Source organism: Erythrolamprus reginae, chromosome 5 (genome assembly GCF_031021105.1).
Source record: "Erythrolamprus reginae isolate rEryReg1 chromosome 5, rEryReg1.hap1, whole genome shotgun sequence".
Taxonomy (NCBI): Eukaryota; Metazoa; Chordata; class Lepidosauria; order Squamata; family Dipsadidae; genus Erythrolamprus; species Erythrolamprus reginae.
The window spans coordinates 67,608,888-67,632,261 of record NC_091954.1 but is presented as its reverse complement, the minus strand read 5'-3'; the positions used below and the strand labels follow the sequence as shown (position 1 = coordinate 67,632,261).

Genomic DNA, 23,374 nt, shown 5'->3' with positions numbered 1-23,374 from the left:
AAAATTAGTGGTACAACTTTTTTTTAAAGAACTAACTAGTAAAACAGGTGAACCTAGAACAAATTAAGTTGGATGCAGTGGAAGCTGATTAATTAAAGAGCAAAAGTAGCTTTTTTGTTTTAAAACATAGCAGCACGCATAATGTAAAAGCAGGTAAAAGCTAAACATATTTTCTTGTGCTGTTGGGAACTAATAAAACTAGGAAGAGGCAATAAAAGGTTGCTCATCCCTATACCAAATAACACTGAAGATGCTTTTTCTTGACCCAGATATTTTTGTATACAGTTGTGGTCAGGATGATATTTTTCCATCATGACCCATGTAAAATTACTAATTTGTTCTGCAGTCATTTTTGGGATCAAGCCTCCTCTTCTGCCGATACTCTTGAATAATCCTGCTTCATTCCCAACAATATGTACCTCTATGAATAACCCTCTACCACTTCCCCTTTCAGTCCAGTACCAAGATTGTTGGTTGGGTAGCGTTTGCGTAGTCGCTCTGTCAACCGTGACACCTTGCTACGAATCACTTCATTCTTGCTCATAAAAGGACTGTCAGGGAGGCCAAGGTCAAACTCTCCTGAACCCTGAGAGATGTCATCTTCCTCCTAGACAGAAAGAGAGATTATGAGGAATGTGGTATGCATATTGCGTGGGGAAAACTCTAAGGCATAAAGATAAGGACATCCTGGAAAGTACAACCTAGAAGAACAGTATCAAACGCTAGGAAAAGCTGGGCAGAGACTGGAGAAGGGATGGAATGGCAGAGAAACTTTAAAGGTAATCCTCAAATGAATGAATTCTCAAACTACAGACCTCAATGGCATCCTTGAATTCATCATCGGCAAATATATGTGTCCATGGGTAATATTGCAGGATCCAATCTGGGTCGGACACCGGGACCAGAGGTTTAGTCTTCTGAGCTTTTGGACTCATGCTAGAGCCCTTTCTCGGGGAACTTTTCTCTCACCAGAAGTTTCTCACACATTTTGTGAAAGAGAAGTACAGTGGTACCTCATCATACGAACTTAATTGGTTCCAGGAGGAGGTTCGTAAGGTGAAAAGTTCGTAAGATGAAACAATGTTTCCCATAGGAATCAATGTAAAAGCAAATAATGCGTGCAAATCCTTCAGGAAAATCCCAAACTTTAGAAGGGAGGCGAACAGAGGGCAGGGAGGAGCAGCTAAAGGGTGGTGGTGGAAGAAGCAAGGCTAGGCTAAAGGGTGAGTGGGAAGGAAGAAAGGCAAGGGGGGCGCCCCTCCCTTTTCTTTCTTCAAAAGACACCGTTTCAGTGCCTTTGCAAGCACATTGTTCTCTGCAAAAAAATTTCCTCCTCCAAGCCGCCCCTCCCTCCTCCCTTTTCTTTCTTCAAAAGACACCCTTTCAGTTCCTTTGCAAGCAGGTTGTTCTCTGCAAAATGTTTCCTACTCCAAGCAGCCCCTCCCTTTTCTTTCTTCAAAAAAAGGGGGGGGGAAGAAACCCCTTCATCCCAGCAGCAGCTGCTTGGGTTCGTAAGGTGAAAATAGTTCGGAAGAAGAGGCAAAAAAACTTAATCACCGGGTTTGTATCTTGAAAAGTTCGTTAGAAGAGGCGTTCGTAAGATGAGGTACCACTGTACTCTGCGGATAGAATTCAGAACAAGCCTGAAAGCTCAGAAGTCTAAACTTCTGGTCCCGGTAACCAACCCAGATTGGATCCTGTAATCCTTCAATTTGGAAGAGTGGATAAGGAGATGGGATATGATCCAGACAAAAAAGTATAGCATAGACTGACTCTTAAGGTGTTAGGAATCACAAACAATAAAACAAAAAAGGGAATTCAACAGCTAAGGATAGAGCAGCCCACTCTATTGCACTCACCATTACAAGCAGCTGAGTCTCCTGTTCTTGCAGCAAAGACAAAAGACAAGAGAAGATGGCCCAAAGACAGAAAACAGTACAGCCCAATCCCAGTATCATGTCTTTAAATGCATCCCATTCTATTCATAGGACAGTATATTATTTAACAGTACAGCCCAATCCCAGTATCATGTCTTTAAATGCATCCCATTCTATTCATAGGACAGTATATTATTTAACAGTACAGCCCAATCCCAGTATCATGTCTTTAAATGCATCCCATTCTATTCATAGGACAGTATATTATTTAAAGGTCCCTTTTATTTCTTGCACATATGTAGATTTACATCACAGGTAAAGAACTTGACCTAACTTGAACGTCTCGCTAACCTTTGAACAAAAATGTTAATTTATTTATTTTAGCACTTTTTACAGTTAGTCATGTCTCTACCTCAATTCTGGACAACCCTTGAGAAATTAAGACCAAAGCAACAAAGAATTCCAAATTAATTTGAAAAACAAATTTCAACAGCAATCAATTAATTATAGAGCCGGGGTGGCGCAGCAGGTAGAGTGCTGTACTGCAGGCCACTGAAGCTGACTGTAGATCTGAAGGTCAGCGGTTCAAATCTCATCACTGGCTCAAGGTTGACTCAGCCTTCCATCCTTCCGAGGTGGGTAAAATGAGGACCCGGATTGTGGGGGCAATATGATGGCTCTGTTAAAAAGGGCTATTGCTAACATGTTGTAAGGTGCCCTGAGTCTAAGGAGAAGGGCGGCATAAAAATTGAATAAATAAATAATGTGTGCCAAGGGTTCAAATGGATAATGTCATCTTAATCAATGAAAAGTGTTGTGGTTAGCTCTGGCCCAGCTCCTGCTCCAAGGACTGTGGATGTGGGGGAGACATCCACATGCCGCAGGCCTGTTTTGCCCCCGGTGGAATCTGATGATGAAGGCTCCTCTGACCAAGAAGACATGAGTGACAGGGAGGAGGAGAGTGTGGCAGACAGCTCAGAAGGAGATCAATTATCTAGCTCCTCCTTGGATTCGGAACAAGAGTTAATGATACAGCCAGGCATGCAGAGAGCGATGCATAGGCAGCAACAACTGAGAGATTATTATCAAAGAAAATGAGGCCACCTGTGGTTGGGTGGGGCTGTGGTAATTAGTGAGGCTGCTATAAATAGCAGCCTGTGGGTTTGGCCATTGTGGAGGATTATCTGATCGTTGTGTTTCGTGACTGCTTGACTGACTTTGACTTTTTGTGTGCTGATTTTATCCCGCTTTGAAACTAAACCAGAGCAAAGTGTGTTTCACTTTGTGAAAGAAGAAGGACTGTGAATTGTCTCACAGCTGCAAGCTAAGTATCACAGAACTGATAAGGGACTTGTAAAAATTACCAGTTTGTTTGGAGACGAGTGCTCTTTGCTATACCAAAAGAGAGCTTAGGTTAAGTGACTTTTCATTATAAAGAACATTGTTTTGAATTTTCAAACGTGTGTGTGTCTGAAATTTGTACCTGTGAATTTTTGGGAGGAGTCTACCAGAGAGCCCGACAGAACAGAAAAGTATCAACCAACCAATAAGGCTCACCTAATACCCTGCTCCAAATGCCACATTTAATCCACTGGCTTATCAATATTTCCTTATTCCAATCTTCCCCAACCTGGTATTCTCCAGATACATTGGACTATAATATCCACAATTTACATACAGCACAGCCAAGAACCTGGGAGTTAAAGTCCAACATCTCTGGAGAGCATTGGGCAGGGAGAAACTGATTTATCTTTCTTAGGACAGACCAGTCAAGATTCTCAAACTACAGACCTCAATGGCATCCTTGAATTCATCATCAGGTTCTGCTTCCTCTGCTTCCTCCACACTGCCAGGAGTTAGGTCCTATTTAAAAAGTTTGGCGTTACTGTTAAAGGAGCAGGAGTTCAGAAATAAACTTGGAAAATTAGTAAAGCAAGAGGACTAAGATAAAAAAAAGTATAGTAGAACAGAGGAATTAACAACTCATTCTCTTTAGATGTAAACAGGGATGGGCTACTGCCTGGACCGGGGGGCGTGGGGCGTAGTGGGATAGTGAAAATGGAGTTCCACCCCAAAGCACGCAATTTGCACTGAAAGATGTTGAAAGAAAATGCAGGGCGTCCTGCACAAGCCAGACCCACAGTGTGGTAGTAAAAAAGTTGGTAGCCTGTTGTGGTTAGCTCTGGCCCAGCTCCTGCCCCAAGGAATGTGGAGGTGGATGTGAGGGAGACATCCACATGCCGCAGGCCTGTTTTGCTCCGAGTAGAATCTGTCGACGAAGTCTCCTCTGACCAAGGAAGCGTGAGTGACAGGGAAGAGGGGAGTTTGGCAGACAGCCCAGGAGGAGATCAGTCATCTGTATCATCCCTGGATTCTGAACAAGAATTAATGGCACATCCACGCATGCGTAGAGTGATGCATAGGAGACAACAACTGAAGGATTATTACAAGAGAAAATGAGGCCACCTGTGGTTGGGTGGGGCTGCTGTAATTAGTGCTACAGATAAAAGTGCAGCCTGGTGTTTTAGCCTCATCACAGTTTATCTGATTCATTGTTTCGTCAAGATCGTGGTTTTTGCTCTTCAGGATTGTGTGTGTGGACTCTCTGGACTTTAGAATTGCACTCAATTTCCCAGTTATTGGGTGAGCAATTGGACTGCATTCAACCTGTGCCTTCTATGTACCAGAAAATCCCTTTGACATTTAAAAAGGGAGCCGTTTCTGGTTTTCTGTTTATAAAAACTTTTGGGTTTTCCTTTTATCGTGTGGTCTGTGTCTTCCTGGACTAATTACCCTATAATTACGGGCGGTTGAGACACGCCGGCAGAACAGTATCCCTTCACTGCTTCTGCCTAACAACCAGCTGGGACTTTAAAAGTCCAGAAAGGAGAAGGAAAGAAAAAGATGGCAATTCTCGCAGAAGAATAATCCTACAGGCAATCCTTAAATCACCAGATTATTGTGCCAGGAGAGTTAAAAATCTTACGAAGGGGATTTCAGAATGTACAGGTTTAATTATTTCTCCGCTTTGCTCCTTCCACCAAGCCTTACCTCTGTCCCAGTCTGGGTAGGTGTCCAGTCTGACAAGGCAGTCGTTTCCGCTTCTCCAAAATCCAGGTCTTCAGGCTCTGGAGCCACAGGGACGGATTTGAAACCCAAGCGCCACTCTACAGCTGACTTTAGGTCCAACATCACTGGAAAAAGAAATGGCTAAAGATCCTCTAGAACAATATTTCCCAACCTTGACAACTTGAAGATATTTGGACTTCAACTCCCAGAATTCCCCAGCCAGCAAATGCTGGCTGGGGAATTCTGGGAGTTGAAGTCCACACATCTTCAAACCACCAAGGTTGGCAAATACTGTTCTAGTATAATACTGTATATAATACTGTTTTATTAGTCCCACTTGCACTAAGAGTCAGTCACCGAATATGAAAACATTGATTCCTTGCCTCACGCAGGTATCTAGCAAAAAAAGCCTCCACCTTGAAAATCATTTTCAGAAAGCTTCTCCAATTTTCTCTACCAAAGTCCCAATGCAATAGAGAAGTCCACAGATGTAATGATTTGTTTACATTTTAATTATACAATCATTTACAGATAAGCCATTTCCCAAAGGACTTGGTGCTATGTAATGAAATTATAATTTAAAAACCCTCAACAATCTGATTAGGAAAACCCAGGGCTACCATCAGTACCTAAATGCTGCACATGATAAAAATGTTTTTAAGATCTTCCTAAAATCCAGGAGGTTGGGGCTGTAGAGGGCAGAGTAAATAGCTTTGAGGGACTAGAGAAAGAACCACCATCAAGGCAACAATCAAATAATATTATGAGTCCGGAGCCAAAAAAGTAACACGTGTAAACATCTCAGATGGCTCCTCAATTCTGTTGCTAAAGCTTTACAATAAAGTATCACTGTCATACATGATACGGGTCACCTAATTTGGTCTACCATGAAAGGGTGACAGGGCCATTTCTTACGGGGCAAAATATTCTAAAAAACATGGCCTGAGAATTCTTAATATCCTTCTCTTAAAACAGTGGTTCTCAACCTTTCTAATGCCGCGACCCCTTAATACAGTTCCTCATGTTGTGGTGACCTCCAACCATAAGTCTAGCGCCAATTCTCCCAACAGAGCTTTAAGCTGATAGGCAGGAAGGTGAGAGGGACATCCCCATTGAAACGCCTGATTGGTCAGATTGTAAAAACATGTTCCAAGGCCAGAATAGAAGCTTTAGTTTCTAACACCATGGAAAAATTGTCTTTTTCCATGATCTTAAGCAACCCCTGTGAAAGAGTCGTTCGACCTCCAAAGAAGTCCCAACCCCCAGGTTGAGAACCACTGTCTTAAAAGAACCTGGGGGCTAAACCATGTGGTGTTTCAAAGGTAGCAGCCACTACATTCAATTGGACATAGACATCAACTGGCAGCCAGTCCACGATCCAATACAGATGTTACACTGTTAAATCAACTGTGTCCAGTTAACTGATAAACAACAGCACTTCGGTCTAGATGTAGCTTCCAAGTCAAAGGCTGACTTATAGAGAGTGTGTTATAATCTTGGATAACTTACCTTGATAAAATGCCACATTGCCCAAGAAAATGGCACTATTAAGAAGAACAAAGATCCAACAGAGGGGCAGCAGGTAAAGGGCACAAACTGAACCCATCAGCATCCCATAAAACCTAGGGCGTAGAGGAGAAAAATAGAGCAGATGACATATAACATACCTGAACATCTGGATGACACTTAGATACCAGTGACTGAGAAGTGGGGTGGGGATTTGGGAGGTATAAGTTAACAGCTCCCTAACTCAAATACAACGTCCCAGGGGAAACGGTGTGATGTCAAATTAGACCACTTCCTCCTTTGCAAATACTTCTCTTTGCGTTGCTTTCATCTGCCTTCCCTGATCTTGCTGCATCCAGGGGATATACTAGTTCCACAGTCCTAACCTTTGCTCTCCTTTGAGGGAGAGTAATACAACTTTTTAAACTCTAATTTCTTCTAACAATATTGTTCAAGTATAAAATGCTGATCCTTTTTGTTCTTTTTTTAGTCACTATCTCCCCATGTTTTTTTCTCACTTTTGATTTCAGAAGTTTTGGTAAAATACATGTGTATTAATATACTGTATATTTCATGTTTAATGAAGTACACATAGGCAAAGGAAATTTGTATGTGGGTGAGTTGAGTGTAATGGCCAGATTTTTAACTATGGCTATAAAAACAAGATTAGACATACAGTGGTACCTCGTGATACGAACCCCTCGTCATACGAACTTTCCGAGATACGAACCTGGGGTTCGGAAATTTTTTGCCTCTTCTTCTGAACTTTTTCCGTCTTACGAACCCACCACCCGAAAGCCGAACCTGGAAGTTCGGCAAAAGTTCAGGTTTGGGTGGCCGCCGAGAAGTCCCGCCGCCCGGCTGTCGCCTTTTGAAACAGCCGGGGGGCTTCTCGAAAGAACCCGGAGGTTCGTCAAAAGTTCGGGTTCGGCGTTTGGGTTCAGGAGGACGTTTCAGCCGGCCAGGAAGGACATCTTCGTGACGTCAAAGCTCCGCCCATGGAATTCCCTATTGGGATTCCCCACCTCCGTTTGAGCCTCCCGACCGGCCTGACAGCTCCGTGGCTCTTTTGCAAAGCTGACAGCCGGGCGCGGGGCTTCTCAGCGTCCTCCTGAACCAAAGAACTGAACCCGAACTTTTGACAAACTTCCGGGTTCGGCGTTCAGGAGAACGCCGAGAAGCCCCCCAGCTGTTTCAAAAGGCGACAGCCGGACAGCAGTGCCCAGCAGAGCACCATTTTTGCAGGGGTGTTTTTTTTCTTGCATGCATTAATTGACTTTACATTGCTTCCTATGGGAAATATTTATTTATTTATTTATTTATTTATTTATTTTTATGTATGTATGTATGTATGTATGTATTTATTTATTTATTTATTTGATTTTTATGCCGCCCTTCTCCTTAGACTCAGGGCGGCTTACAACATGTTAGCAATAGCACTTTTTAACAGAGCCAGCCTATTGCCCCCACAATCCAGGTCCTCATTTTACCCACCTCGGAAGGATGGAAGGCTGAGTCAACCTTGAGCCGGTGATGAGATTTGAACCGCTGACCTTCAGATCTACAGTCAGCTTCAGTGGCCTGCAGTACAGCACTATATCTGCTGCGCCACCCCGGCTCATTTTTTTAATTTTTAATTTTGTAATTGTGTGTTGACTTAGAATCATAATCTGGACCAGATTTTTGGTTATAACCCGTGAAATAGAGGCAACCATGTGAGCAAATCTGATTTTGTTAAGCAAATCTCATGATCGTTAAGCAAAACACACTCAGAAGTCTAAATCCATTCCCCCAATAGGTATTAATTGCAGAAAATTAGTAGGAAATGGTGGGAACTGGAAAAAATAAATCACAGCCATGTGACCGCAGGATCTGCAGTTGTAAATGTGAGCCAGTTGCCAAGCACATGAAATTCAGTCAAATGATCTTGGGGGGAGGGGGGCCGTGTGACATTTTATGATGATTGGAAGTACTTTATTCATTATCAAGCATGCTTTCATAACTCCAAGTGGTTATTCAATAATCATTCCTATGTCAAGGATTACCTCCATTAATATTTATTAAATATTTATTTATTAAGTTGTTTTATATAAAGGTGAACTTAGATCATATTTGCAACTTGCTTTTGAGCCTTTTTTGCGTAAATGAACTCGATTTTTAAATTTTTATCATCAACTGCCAATGTAGCGAGTTGCTAGTTAATTAGACAGCTGTATTGCTTTTTTAAAGTGTGACTAAGTTTATTTGTGCAAACAAAGAACATTTTAAAAAAACCTAGTTTCTGAGATGGAAGAAAATAGCTGAAGTTATATATTATGCCAAAGAGTGCCAAAAAAACTAGAAAAACATCCTGGGAGGCGAATAGAGCTCCAGAAAAGCAGAAGTGATTTTCTGGAAGTAAGCTATATTCATGAAACACTGCCTCCTTGTCTTTATTGTCCCACCCTATTACTTCATAATGACCTTGCAGGCAAACAATGTGTTATATCCAATGAAATATCGTATTTTTTAGAGTATAAGACACACCTTAGTTTTGGGGGAGGAAAATAGGGGGGGGGATCTGCCTACCAGGTATTCCAAGTGTTCGGAAACTTCAGATCGTGCAGAATGCAGCTGCGAGAGCAATTATGGGCTTCTCTAAGTATGCTCATATTACTCCAACACTCCGCAGTCTGCATTGGTTGCCGATCAGTTTCCGGTCACAATTCAAAGTGTTGGTTATGACCTATAAAGCCCTTCATGGCACCGGACCAGAATATCTTCGGGACCGCCTTCTGCCGCACGAATCCCAGCGACCGGTTAGGTCCCACAGAGTCGGCCTTCTTCAGGTCCCGTCGACTAAACAATGCCATCTGGCGGGACCCAGGAGAAGAGCCTTCTCTGTGGGGGGCCCCGACCCTCTGGAACCAGCTCCCCCCTGAGATTAGGATTGCCCCCACCCTCCCTGCCTTTCGTAACCTCCTTAAGACCCACCTCTGCCGTCAGGCATGGGGGAACTAAAACATCTCCCCCTTGCCCATGTTGTTTTGCCATTTGATTGATTGACTGTGTGCCTGTTTTTTATATATATTGGGACTCTTTTATGAATTTATTAATTTTAAATTGTAATTAGATTGGTGGGCATTGGATTTGTTATTATGTACTGTTTTTTTATTATTGTTGTGAGTCGCCCCGAGTTTGCGGAGAGGGGCGGCATATAAATCCAATAAATCTAATCTAATCTAATCTATTCATCTGGTTAGTGTCCTTAGTCTGGTCAGTTTCAGCACATTATTTTATCCCTTGGTTAGGGCTTAAAAAAAAAACTTTATTCGGAGAGAGTAACAATGAAAGAGCCTGCAAGCAGGTAAGAGCTGGGAACATCATTAGCACCTCGTTAGGGATGGAAAGAAACTTACTCAGAGCAGGTAGAGCAATGAAAAAAAAGCCTGCAAAAACAGGGCTGGAAAAACATTCTTCAGACAGAGTAACAATAAAAAAGCCTGCAAGGTAAGACCTGGGAAGATCTTTAACACCTAGCTAGGGCTGAAAAAAAAGTTACATTCAGAGTATAAGACGCACCCAAATTTTTGGCCTCTTTTAGGGAGGAAAAAGGTGTGTCTTATTCTCCAAAAAATACGGTAAAATGTTCTATCCAATCATATGCATATTCTAATTTGCTTTAATCTATATCCAACTTCTAAGACAGGCAAGACCAGCAGTGATGTATTAATTTGCATGAAGAGCTCCTAACTAAGTGTTGGGCGAACCAAACATGCATAGTTCGGGTCCATGCCAAACTTCGCGGGATTTGGCATACCAAACCTGAACCCGGACTTTTCCAGAAGTCCATGTTCAGGTTCGGCGTTCACTCGAACACTGCGGTGGGAGGGAAGGGGAGGCAGGGAGGGCTCTGAGGCTTAAGCTGCCAACACGGCTTGGGAGGGGGCAGGAGACCTGGAACCTGACCTCCCCCCAGTGCTTTGCCTCCCACCGGGCCAGAGGGGTGGGGAGGCAGGTTCTGCCAGCTAGCTATTCAGTATCCCATCTGGCAGCTTCAAGCGGGCGATGGGCGGGAGGGGGAGGCTCCTGGCCATCGCCCGCTTGAAGCCGCCCACCAGGATCCTCAGAAGCTGGCCTGGCAGAACCTGCCTCCCGAGCCTTCTTGCCCGGCGGGAGGCAAAGCGCTGGGGGGGAGATGTCAGGCTCCATCAAGCGGGCGATGGTTGGGAGCTGCCGAAATGAGAGAGAACTAGGGGCAGAGCCATCGCCCGCTTAATGGAGCCTGACACCCCCCTCCAGCGCTTCGCCTCCCACTGGGCCAGAGGGGTGGGGAGGCAGGTTCTGCCGGCCGGCTATTCAGGATCCCAGCCGGCAGCTTCAAGCGGGTGGTGGGCAGGAGGGGGAGGTCCCGGCTATTGCTCGCTTGAAGCTGCCTGCGAAGCGCTGGGGGGGAGGTGTCAGGCTCCATCAAGCGGGCGATGGCCAGGAGCTGCCGAAACCAGAGAGAACTAGGGGCAGAGATTTTTGGGGGTTCCCGGCCATCGCCCGTTTGATGGCGCGCTCTTCCAGCGCTTCGCCTCCCACTGGGCAAGAGGGTTCGGGAAGCAGGTTCTGCCGCAAGAACGTACGAGCCGCAGCGGCGAACGCAATTTAACGTTCCGGCTTGTAGCCGATTGCTGCCTCTCCCCAGCGCTTTACCTCCTGCCGGGCCAGAGGTGTTGAGGTTCAGGTTCGGCGAACCTACCCAAATTCCGACGACAAGTTCGTCCAAACCCGCCGAACCCGAACTTTGTCGGGTTCGCCCAACACTACTCTTAACCTTTTCTTCCCCAATGCTTCAATCATTAAGCCACAACTTGTTGAACTGCAAGATGACGTATTTACACTGAGGGGGGAAAAGACTTAAGGAAAAACAACTTAAAACAACTTATCTCAGAGAAGAGGCAAAAGCAAACAAATTTGCAGCTTGCTCTGAGCTTTGAAAGGGTCGCCCACCGTTGTCCTAAGCCAAACACTTACTGGGAGGAGACAGTCGGGTTCTCCCAGAAGAAGACACGATAAGCTGCTTCACAGCCACTACAGAGCCTGTTCAGGAACGCTTCTAATCGGACCAGGCTGAAAAGAAAGGACAACCATGTTAAATATAACTGTGCTGTCAAATAGTGACCGCAGACACTGACTTCAGTGACTTCAACAACCTAAATCTCACAGATAAAGCTTTCCTCAGCCTTTTATTTAATCATAGAATAATCATAGAAAGCAATAACACTCAGAAAACAGGCCCTTGTCCACACATAGAAGAAGCTAGGATCAATGTTGCCACCACTATTTAAATTTAGTCAGCTCTAATAAGTATTTTTCTAATAAGCTTTTTTTAAAAGCACAGGTTCTAAGCATTCCAGAAAAAAATAATAACTCAAACAAAGATGGGATAAGTCAATACATACTTTTGCCACATGTGCATTTAGCATGCCTGGGTATTATGTTTCTCCTACTTTTGCACATGCTTCAATGCCAGATGCCGTGAAAACAAGGCATGTGTTGTAAGAGGATAGAAAAATATACTATCACAAGACTTTATCTTGTGACCTGCTGGATGGGGAATGAATATATTGCACATGCCATTGAAAACCGGATGCAGAAAACTGCAGATTATTTATGTGTTGGGCACCCTTGTCCAAATTTGTAACACTGGATTAGTAATTGGGTGAGTAAAACATCCATTACGACATGCTAAGCTCACCCATCATGATTTGGGGGAGACCTGCAGGAGCTTCTTAAGCCAGCTAGCCCTAGATTGCCAGGCAGAGAAGGAGGCAAAAAGCAACAGAATCAGTTTCCCAGACGGGATAAGAGTCAGCATGATCCATTACAACACGTTATGTTAGGTCCCATAGAGTTGGCCTTCTCCGGGTCCCGTCGACTAAACAATGTCGTTTGGCGGGACCCAGGAGAAGAGCCTTCTCTGTGGCGGCCCTGACCCTATGGAACCAGCTCCCTCTGGAGATCAGAACTGCCCCCACCCTCCTTGCCCTTCGTAAAGTTCTTAAGACCCATCTTTGCCGTCAGGCATGGGGGAACTGAGACATCTCCCCTGGGGCCTATACAGTTTATACATGGTATGTTTGTTTGTGTGTATGCTTGCTTTTAATAATGGGGTTTTTAGTGTTTTTTAAATTATTAGATTTGTTCTTACATTGTCTTTGTTATTGTTGTGAGCCGCCCCGAGTCTACGGAGAGGGGTGGCACACAAATCTAATTAATAATAATAAAATAATAAGTATTCCAAATAGGGGAGACCCGGATTGCTGAATCCCTGCTGAACCATGACAATGGGCAATCCTGAACCAGCAATAGCTGCAAGCAGAAATTCCTTAAGAGGTAACAATGGCAAGCAAACTTGCAGAACCTCTTTGAAGCTAACAATTCCATTCTACACATGCCTACCCAAACATAAATCAATCCTTTTGTTGATTTCACAGCACAGATTATATATTTGGCAAGGTGATAATGCTGACACCTGGCCAAATTAGTTCCTTATCTAAGTCCTGACCGACTGCACTGGCAAAAGCATGTATCCTTGCCCAACCTCTACTATCCATCATGGCTACGAATTACCTCTACTGCTCTCCTATCCTAATTGTGAATTTCTCCCCTATCATTGTGGGAACACAACATTGGCCATGGTCTTATTGTGATCCCGCACATACTATCTTATACCAGTGATGGCGAACCTTTTTTTCCTCGGGTGCTGAATGGCCGTGTGTGCGCACTATCGCACATGTGTGAGTGCCCACACCCATAATTCAATGCCTGGGGAGGGCAAAAACAGCTTCCCCCACCCCCCAGAAGCCCTCTGGAGGCTGGAAACGGCTTATTTCCTAACCTCTGGTGGGCCCAGTAGGCTTGTATTTCACCCTCCTCAGGGTCCAAAGGCTTCCCTGGAGCCGGTGGAGGGTAAAAACGCCCTCCCCCATCCCTCCAGAGGCTGTTTGAAAGCCAAAAACACCCTCCCAGAGCCTCTGTGCAAGCCAAAAATCAGTTGGCCACCACACACATGTGTGGTGGAGCTCAGCTAGGGCAACGGCTCGGGTGCCAGCAGATATGGCTCCGCATGCCACCTGTGGCACCCATGCCATAGGTTCACCATCACTGGTCTATAGAATGTTCAAAATATTAGACTTATTTTTTAAAGACTGCTTTATTATTGTTCTAGGCAACTTAACAAAATGAAGAAGCTTTTTAAAATAAATGCTTGATCTGAAGAGGCAAAGAGGTGAAAATAAGGATTATTAAAAGATAATATGAACAAGCTCAGGAAAGACCAGATAAAAGCTAAACCTTCTAATGCAACTGTACAATCATATGAAAGTCGATGTGCTGAATCTATAGTAATTGATGCATAGAGCTGTAAACCTATCAAAAGGTTTATTAAAATCAATGATTTAAAAATGTGTCTTCTTCTTTAGTAACTGAAATCAATCGACTATTCCAGACTATCATTGCACATTTTTGTGAAATGGACAATGAAATCATTTATATTCCCAATAACTCTTCATCCAATATAGTTACAGAGTTAAACTAATGATATATGATATCCCCTGTGGGTGAAATGATGTAATGCTTCTTATAAACAGCTAATCTATGAGGGGAATCTTTAGAACGGCAGTGCAAGTAAACATGTAATGATCGTCCAATGTTTCTTAAAAGAGATATTCACACATGCATCAATATTGGCTTATATTCAGTATTGCACAATTCTTGTTTATGTCATATCACAAACAGTAAAGTGTGGGACCTACAGCATATGTGGCATTTGTGATGTCATATTAGTTTTTTCAAACATAAGCAGTCCCTTCTCAAACTCTCGGAAGACTGGAACAGCATATAAACCAGTCAGCCAATCAGTCAGTAACCTCTCAAATTTGATGCAAATGCAACTGTTGGCCTCTAAATTATGCCACTAAAAGAATGAATTTATTTGATTAAGGGATGGATTGGAGGGCAGAACACCAATGTGCCTTCTCCAGGCTGCTTCTTGCAATAAATACAAACATACATACATAGGGGAGTTCATAATGTGGTTATTTTTTCCTTAAGAAGGCAGTTCCTCCACCTCTTCAGGTAGTGCTGGTTCTCCCCTCGAAAAGCCATCACTGGATCCCATTATTATTATTATTATTATTATTATTATTATTATTATTATTTATTTTATGTATTTTATGTATTTTATGTATTTTATGTATTTTATGTATTTTATTTATTTTATGTATTTTGTTTATTTTATGTATTTTATGTATTTTATTTATTTTATGTATTTTATGTATTTTATGTATTTTATTTATTTTATTTATTTTATTTATTTTAATTTATTTATTCATTCATTCATTCATTCATTCATTCATTCATTCATTCATTTAGACTTGTATGCCGCCCTTCTCCGAAGACTCAGGGCGACTCACAGAATACAGTACAAAAAAACAATATGTATACAAATCTAATTAGTTAAAACTATAAACTATACTAAACAGTGTCTATTGAACATCAAACCCCCCCTTTTGGGGAAAACTGGCAGAGAAGGCAGTCACGCATCACTTTAGAGGAACCTGGATGAAGGGAATTATCCAGATCCCTTTCAGTCAGGCTGCGGGCCTGAACATGGGATGGAGATGGTATATTGGTCACACTTTGAGATAATCTTTGAGGAAAGCAAAATGGGGGCTGTGCGTCTGTCCTTGCTATACTTGAACCCTCGGTGGCTTTCAATATGATATCCTTCTAGATACCCTCCAGGGATTGGGACTGGGCAACACTGTACAGTAATACCTCATCTTACGAACTTAATTCGTTCCCGGAGGAGTTCGTAAGGTGAAACGTTTGTAAGATGAAACAATGTTTCCCATAGGAAACAATGTAAAATCAATTAATGCATGCAAGAAAAGAAAAAAATGCAAAAATGGCGCTCCCCTGGGTGCCGCCACTCGGCTGTCGCCTTTTGAAACAGCCGGGGGACTTCTCGGCGTCCTCCCGAACGCCGAACCCAGAAGTTCGGCAAAAGTTCGGGTTCGGCGTTCGGGTTCAGGAGGACGCTGGGAAGCCCCACCTCCCGGCTGTCAGCTTTGCAAAAGAGCCGCAGAGCTGTCGGCCGGTCGGGAAGCTCAAACGGAGGTGGGGAATCCCAATAGGGAATTCCATGGGCGGACCTTTGACGTCACGAAGACGTCCTTCCTGGCCGGCCGAAACGAGGTACCACTGTATTTTGGTGGTCCTCCCCCTTTCTTCAGGGTGCTTCCAGTCATGTTGGTCGGATGTGAGTGATCTCAACCTCTTCTTGGTGTGATGCTGTGCGTTTCAGTGCCCTATTTAACTTCTGAATGAAGCTGTTTAGTGAGATTCTCTGTCACCAAACAGTGAAGCATCATCAATATGTTGATGATGCCCAATTATACATCTCTGCCCATGATTAATTAAATGATGTCCCATTTCTTGGAGGCTGTGGGGGCCTGGATGGGGGAAAGCAAGCCTTAACTAAACCCTGGCAAGACTGGGGCCTTCTGATTCGGAGCCTTCTGATTCTAAGATTTTGCCACATGTGGTACTAGATGAGGTTGCGCTGCCACAGACAGACCCAACGCACAACCTCCTAGATTCGCAACTCCTCAAAAACATTTCAAAAATTTAAAAGTTACTATAGTGGGCTCAGCCTATAACAGTGATGGTGAACCTATGCCACGGGTGCCACAGGTGGCACGCAGAGCCATATCTGCCATCACAATAGCTGTTGCCCTAGCTCAGCTCCAGCATGCAGTGCGCACCAGCCAGCTGATTTTTGGTTCACATGGAGGCTCTCGGGGGGCATTTTTGGCTTCCAGAGGGCCTCCGGGGAGATGAGGGAGGGCGTTTTTGCTCTCCCAAGGCTCCGGGGAAACCTCCGAAGCCTGGAAAGGGTGAAAAACGGGCCTACCGGGCCTACCAAAATTTGTGAAACAAGCCATTTCTGGCCTATAGAGGGCCTCCAGGGGGACAGGGGAGGAAATTTCTGCCTTGCCCAGGCATTGAATCATGGATGTGGGCACTCGTGCAGTCGTAATAGTGTATGCACGGTCTTTTGGCACCTGAGGGGAAAAAAGTTCGCCATCACTGGCCTATAGCACTTCCTAATAAGATTTTTTTTGCCTTTCTTCCAGGAGCTCAAGCCAGTCCAAAACATTCCCCGCTCCATCCTTATTAGCTCAACAAGCAATTTATATCAAGCGACGGCCCTTCGATTCCATGCCCAAACGATGCCCACGAGCCCAACCCCGTCTCTCCCAAGCAGACTTACAAGCCTTTAACTTCAGTCACAGCCTCATTTCGGGAAAGCTGAACTTTTCTCACATCTTCTCGCCACACACTGTGGTACCTACGGCGTGCCAGCTGCTCTTCAGTGAGACGGATGCGACATGTTTCCTGTAGATAGCCGAGCATGGCAGGCACTGAGATTAGCAGGGCACACAGCCCATACCAAGCAGCTACAATGCAAGATGGAATAGATGCAGAGTTTATAACATCTTATCTAATCAGCAGTGATTTTATGGTCCCCCTAACACAGTGTTTCCCAACTTTGGCAACCTGAAGAGATCTGGATTTCAATTCCCAGAATTCTCCAGCCAGCGAATGCTGGCTGGGGAATTCTGGGAGTTGAAGTCCAGATCTCTTCAAGTTGCCAAGGTTGGGAAACACTGCCCTAACATACTGCCTCATCACAGGAAGTTTCAATACCAGCTGTCAGTGCAATTTTCCCACCATTCATGTTGGCAAGCCAGCCTTCCTAAATGTTTCTGGAACAAAATCAGATCCTACTCTCCTCCCATTAACACAATCCATCTCATGATTTCTGGGAAAACAGGTCCCGGAATTTCCCAGCGTGCCCATCCAACACTTCTCACCTTCACTCAGAGTAAGCAGCAGAAAGTTGAGGCCCAAGCAAGTAATGAGAGAACAGAACGGCATCTGCCAGCTGTGGAGTAAAAGCAATTAAAAAATTACAATCTCAAAAGGACACTATTTATTAGCTATTAATTGGGAAGAGCACTGAGGAAAAATGAATAAAGAAGGCTGCATAAAAGATTAGAAAGGATCTAGTATCATATATTTTTTTCTGGGATTTGAACCAAACCAAAATTATTTTTTAAAGTATGTGAGATCTACATAACACCTTATGTAAAAAATCCCTTCTGTTTCCAACATCAATAGGGCAGGAGTTGATTACCATCATCATAATTTAAAAGCAATGTGAAAAGGACCCTAAAAGCTAAAAAAAGGAGATATAGGAGCTACACGCAATCTCAAAATCACAGCAACTATGATCCTTAAAAATTGTATTTGCATAGAAGACTGGTATGGGAAAGAATGCTAAGTTAGATAAGCCTTTTTATGGTCTAACAAAGCTTCTTTCTATGGTCATAAAATGAAATGAACTAACACCAGCACAATAAGACAAAAGAGAGGTGATGATCATAAGATATTGCACATCCTCTGATTTAAACATTTAGGCAAGAAAGGCTTCCCCTTTTCCCACTAGAAAAAGCAAATCTTACAAAAAGAATGTATTCCTCTATTCTCAAGAATGACAACAGGCATAGATTTTACTGAAGTGAACTATGATAGATTTATGATAATTCTATGAACTATGAAAAAGTAGCTATATAGAAAAGCACTAACCTGAGGAGGAACCACATTCCTTCAGCAACATCCTGCAGTGGTTCCAGGTACAGCTCTAGTTGCTTATAGGATACCACCAGATTAAAGAGGTCCAAGGAAGAAGGCTTTGGGTGAGAGGGTGAAACTTGCTGAGCATCAGGTGTTGTGGCGCTGTCTAATCCATTCCCTGTGGACACTCCACCATCACGTTCTGATACCTGCATACTGTAAATATGCATTTGTGATTTAACTTAATTTTTTTATTCATTTCTCTGAAGAGAAAATTAAGGAGAACAAAGATAAACATTTCTGAAATAATACTGTTTTGAAACATAAAATTATCTATTATTTTATTAATTAATTTATTTGTTTCTTTGTTTCTTTGTCAGTCAAGTAGTTTATATAAACATAATATAGAAAGCAATGATAAAAGAAGACAGCAGGACAGGGATGGTAAACACAATTAAACCTAATATCCAAAGCCTTTTAAATAGTGGAAACTGTAAACAGAAAAATGAATGAGCAAACAATATTTTATTATTTATTTTTATTTATTTATTTTGTCCAATACACATTGAAAAGAACAAACATGTAGTAATATATATAAAGAAAAGGATAGAAGAAAAGATATAAAAATAAAGGATAAGATATATGAAAGGAAGAAAAGATATATGAGATAAAGGAGAGACAATTGGACAGGGGACGAAAGGCACACTGGTGCACTTATGCACGCCCCTTACGTATATATATAATAATTCTGCTGCACGAATCCCAGCGACCAGTTAGGTCCCACAGAGTGGGTCTTCTCCAGGTCCCGTCAACTAAACAATGCTGCTTGGCGGGACCCAGGGGAAGAGCCTTCTCTGTGGCGGCCCCGGCCCTCTGGAACCAACTCCCCCCAGAGATTAGAATTGCCCCCACCCTCCTTGCCTTTTGTAAGCTACTTAAAACCCACCTCTGCCGCCAGGCATGGGGGAATTGAGATACTCTTTCCCCCTAGGCCTTTACAATTTGTATGTATGTTTGGTTTTTATAATAATGGGTTTTTAATCGTTTCTAGTATTGGATTATTATTGTATGCTGTCTTATTATTGCTGTTAGCCGCCCCGAGTCTCCGGAGAGGGGCGGCATACAAATCCAATAAATAATAATAATAATAATAATAATAATAATAATAATAATAATAATAATAATAATAATAATAATAATATAATAAACTAGCCATTGAGGGGAAACATACATTACCATTTATCCATGGACTGCATACTTCTAAAGCTATAGAAAATTATATTTCCCATTCAGACAATAATGAACAAATTAGAGATTGCATGAAGAAGTTGCATGTAAATCCAGTGGGGAGTGCATTGCAAACAAAATAAATGCATAGAGTCATTACCCTACATTCTTTTCCAGAAATGAAGAAAGTTTTCAATTTATCCAAAGATGAAGAGATCTGTGATTAATAACTACCAGATACAAAGAGATCCAGCATCTGCATTCTCTCCATGCCTGCACCCTCATCAACCGCATTTCCCCTCCAGGGCATGAGCATCCTTTCAGGAAGGCAACCACAAAAAAACCCCACAACTTAAGTCTTAGAGCTGTGAAACCAAGCATACCGACACGTTGAAGCAAACGTTCCCTACACGGCACCTTTTCCCACCTGGCGTCTTCCAGATACACTCAATTACAACTGCCAGCAGCACCGCATCCAAACACGTCCTTGCCGCGCTGGCCAGAACTATAGGAATTCATGGCATCTAAGGGGATTCAAGGTTGGAGAAGTTTGCTTCCTGGGGGAAGGAAGGCACCGATCCCCTGGACCAGATCACGGAGACCAACCGGATACCAAAGCCTCACCTCGATGCTGCTCCGCTCCGCTCCACACTCGCCCCAAGCTCAAGTCAGGAGAAGGGGCGGAGCCTCCCCAGTGGCTCTGTTCAACTCGACCCCCCCGTAGCCGCCCGCACTTCCTAGCAAGAGAGAGACCCGGCTGTCCCTATTCCGCCTAAGCTTCGGGAAAGCGACGGCCGTACCCGCCTACCAGAGAAATCGAGCCAATCACAGGCAGCGATAAAACCCGAAGAGCGTGAAGGGTCACACCGGCGGAGGGTCTCCCTGGAAAAGCTCACCTCCTATTGGTTGAAAGCCTCTGAACTTCAGCCTATAAGAACTGGAGTTCTTGCTCGCGGTACTGGCAAGCTGAGGCTGAAGTTCCTAGAACAGGCTGCGGTGGTTGCGGCCTGAACGGGGTGTTTGCTTCTGCGCCCTTTGCCCAAGTTAGTGTTGATCATTAAGGTTTCTTATTTATTTATTTATTTTATTTATTTATTTATTTAATTATTTAATTGATTTATTTTGTCCAATACATAATACACATTGAAGAGAATAGATATGTAGTAATATAAATAAAGCAAAGGATAGAAGAAAAGATATAAAAATATAGGAGAACATATATGAAAGGAAGAAAAGATAAATTGGGAGCGTCGTTGCTCCAAAAGCTGAAAAGCTTCAGTCATACAAGATTAATATAAATGAAAAGGTTGCATTCTGGAAGCTACTTGAGCATTTTTCGGCCAAGGGTCCTAAAGGTCAAGATTGGTTTAATGATGACATAGATGATCATTAAAAGACTTATTGTGCCAGTGGTTCTCAACCTAGGAGTTGGGACCCCTTTGGGGGTCGAATGACCGTTTCACAGAGGTTGCCTAAAAATTAAAGCTTTTATTCTGGCACCTTAGAACATATTTTTACAATCCAACCAATCAGGTGTTTACGTTGGGGATGTCCCTCTGACTTTCCTGCCAATCAGCTTAAAGCTCTGTTGGGAGAATTGGCGCTAGACTTATGGTTGAGGGTCACCACAACATGAGGAACTGTATTAAGGGGCCTCATGGCATTAGAAAGGTTGAGAACCACTGGATTAAGCACTAAGCAGAATTTTTAAAATATTTTTTTCAAATTGTCTCATACTAAAGGAAATACAAGCTTCTGGTATGGCTGAAGTCCCAAACAAGGTAGCTAAGCCCCAATGTGGTTTGCTTGATTGGGACCTAGCAGTTGGACCAGCGATGTCCTGGTTTTGGGAAAGACAAAATTATCAACCCTAAATGTTATCCTTGTAGAAGATAAAAGGCTGGTTGGTATTTGGGGAAAGGAATTCAGCACCCTTCTGACAACTAAACCAGAAATTGGTCCTGGTTTCCAAGAGCTTCTCCAAAAAGAATAAAATAAAAGATAATATTTTTTTGAAAGTAGTAACCTTGTCATTGTAGTTTCTTTTTTCTTTTGGGGGGAAAAGATGGGGGGGATATCACAATGTTCTCTGAACATGGAAGCTCTATGGCGTGTTTGTGTGCGCGCACTCACTCACGCACTCCTGAGCAAATTCAATGTGCATAGCTTTTGGCTGTGTGTGAATCTAGGAACGAGATGGACATATGCGCCACAAAGAGAAAGTATTGATCCATTTGAAATCAGTGTTGGAGAAGACTGCTAAAAATACCATTGGCAGTCAAGGAGAGAAACCAGATCAACCCAAAGTTCCAGGCTCATTTTACCTTTCAGATCAATTCTCAGTGGTTCAAGGTTGACTCAGCCTTTCATCTTTCCAAGGTGGATAAAAAAGGACCCAGATTGTTGGGGGCAATATGTAAATCGCTTAGAGAGGACTGTAAAGCACTATGAAGCTGTATATAAGTCCACGTGCTATTGCTATTTTACTTCAAGCACATTATGCAAAGACACAGATCTCTGGAAAAGACTAGTGCTGGGAAAGGTAGGGAAAAGACAACCAGCAGCAAGGGGGATGTAAGTCTCAGTAAGAGACTTGAAAAAATAGATTTTCTCCATGATGAGCTATCCCTTTGTGGTTGCTAGGAGTTGAAAATAACTTTTGGCACATAATACTCTGAACAGTATATCAATACAACTTGTTTTGTTTTTTTTATGTTTTTCTTTGTACAAAAAAACCCTCTGCAATTTTGTTCATAAAAATAACTTGGTTCAATAGAAATGCCTCCTAAATGCAATATTTATTTAGTGAAGAACTGCAAAAAAATAAAAAAGAGATGCACTTGTAGACTCATTTTTTTACCTTACAATGCAAAACTATAATTTTGGTCAAGTGGACTACACTTCTTTAGAATACATACATACAATTATTATTATTATTATTATTATTATTATTATTATTATTATTATTATTATTTGTTAGACTTGTATGCCACCCTTCTCCGAAGACGATGCAAATGCATTTGCATTGTTTGACACAGATTTAAAAATCATAATGGAACAGTGATTATGTACTGATTACATATTGGTGTATTCCAGAGGAGGGTTCCAACTTAACTCAGTGCCAGTTTGCTTCCTTGTGTGCCATGTGGCTGCATGCACATTGGGCACCGCAAGTGCATGTGCAGCAATGAAAATGCGGCTTTTGTGCATGCACAGAAGCAAAAACCAGCAAAAAATTCCAAAAAGCCACAGATGATGGTGCATGCCCAGTGCCAACAACCCAGCTTCTGCGCATGCACAGAAGCAAAAACTGGCAAAAATATTCCCTCCAAAAAATCCCAAAGATGAAGGTGACCACAGACTGGCACCGACAGAACTGGCTCCATGACATCAGCAGCAGTTTGCTATCGCTTCTATAGAACCAGCACGAAGTGGGAGGAACACACCTCTAGTGAATTCTATTTGTGCTTCATTAGAAATTAAAATAATGCTCATAGTGATCTTTAAATATAAGAATTGCAGGAAAATTGTTGGCATGCTATGTGAAATTTCTATATGGAAAGGCTGTTACTAAATTCATTTCACAAATACCTGAAATGATTGGATTTTTGGATAACAGCAGAAATTCGTGGCATAAGAGCAGAAAATCAAAATATTTTCTATAGACTGAAAGAAGCAGGCTCTGAAAATATTAATTTGAATATAATGTCCAGGGTTTGTATTTGTATTATTATTGTTGATATGTTATCCTTTAAATTAGTATTTTGTTATCAAGATTTACAATTGCTTCCCTATTTATGCTGCTACAACCATAACTTTGAAATGTTATTTTATTGATTTGGAATGTCAGCTGCTTCTCAATAAAACCACAGCTCGTTGACTTTTTGAATGTCTATTGTCTAGCATGTTCCAGCCATTGTGTTTATAAACCATAGGGAAGGGCTTTGGCTGTTTTACTCTCTTTTGCTATCAGGTTTTGTGGACCTGAACACTGGTGCGCGTTAACCACGTCACATTTTGGT

At 42.6% G+C, this 23,374-nt stretch overlaps 1 protein-coding gene across 3 annotated transcripts in view; it reads right to left on the bottom strand.

Annotated features, from left to right (window-relative positions):
• Window positions 1–20,133, bottom strand: part of ZFYVE27 (zinc finger FYVE-type containing 27) — a 29,669-nt gene extending 9,536 nt beyond the window's left edge. The window contains exons 1-10 of one of the 3 annotated variants that reach the window (XM_070752930.1): window positions 19,977–20,096; window positions 19,736–19,876; window positions 18,138–18,341; window positions 17,363–17,433; window positions 16,759–16,945; window positions 11,454–11,549; window positions 6,456–6,568; window positions 4,929–5,071; window positions 3,669–3,740; window positions 463–607 (exon numbers count right to left, since the gene is read on the bottom strand). In XM_070752930.1, the coding sequence (XP_070609031.1) occupies window positions 463–607; window positions 3,669–3,740; window positions 4,929–5,071; window positions 6,456–6,568; window positions 11,454–11,549; window positions 16,759–16,945; window positions 17,363–17,433; window positions 18,138–18,340 (1,030 nt within the window). In that variant the 5' untranslated portion in view covers window position 18,341; window positions 19,736–19,876; window positions 19,977–20,096. Of the gene's footprint in view, window positions 1–462; window positions 608–3,668; window positions 3,741–4,928; window positions 5,072–6,455; window positions 6,569–11,453; window positions 11,550–16,758; window positions 16,946–17,362; window positions 17,434–18,137; window positions 18,342–19,735; window positions 19,877–19,976 lie in introns of all 3 variants that reach the window. The other 2 variants (XM_070752931.1, XM_070752929.1) reach the window with 2 other exon arrangements.
• Window positions 20,134–23,374: the final 3,241 nt, after the last annotated feature.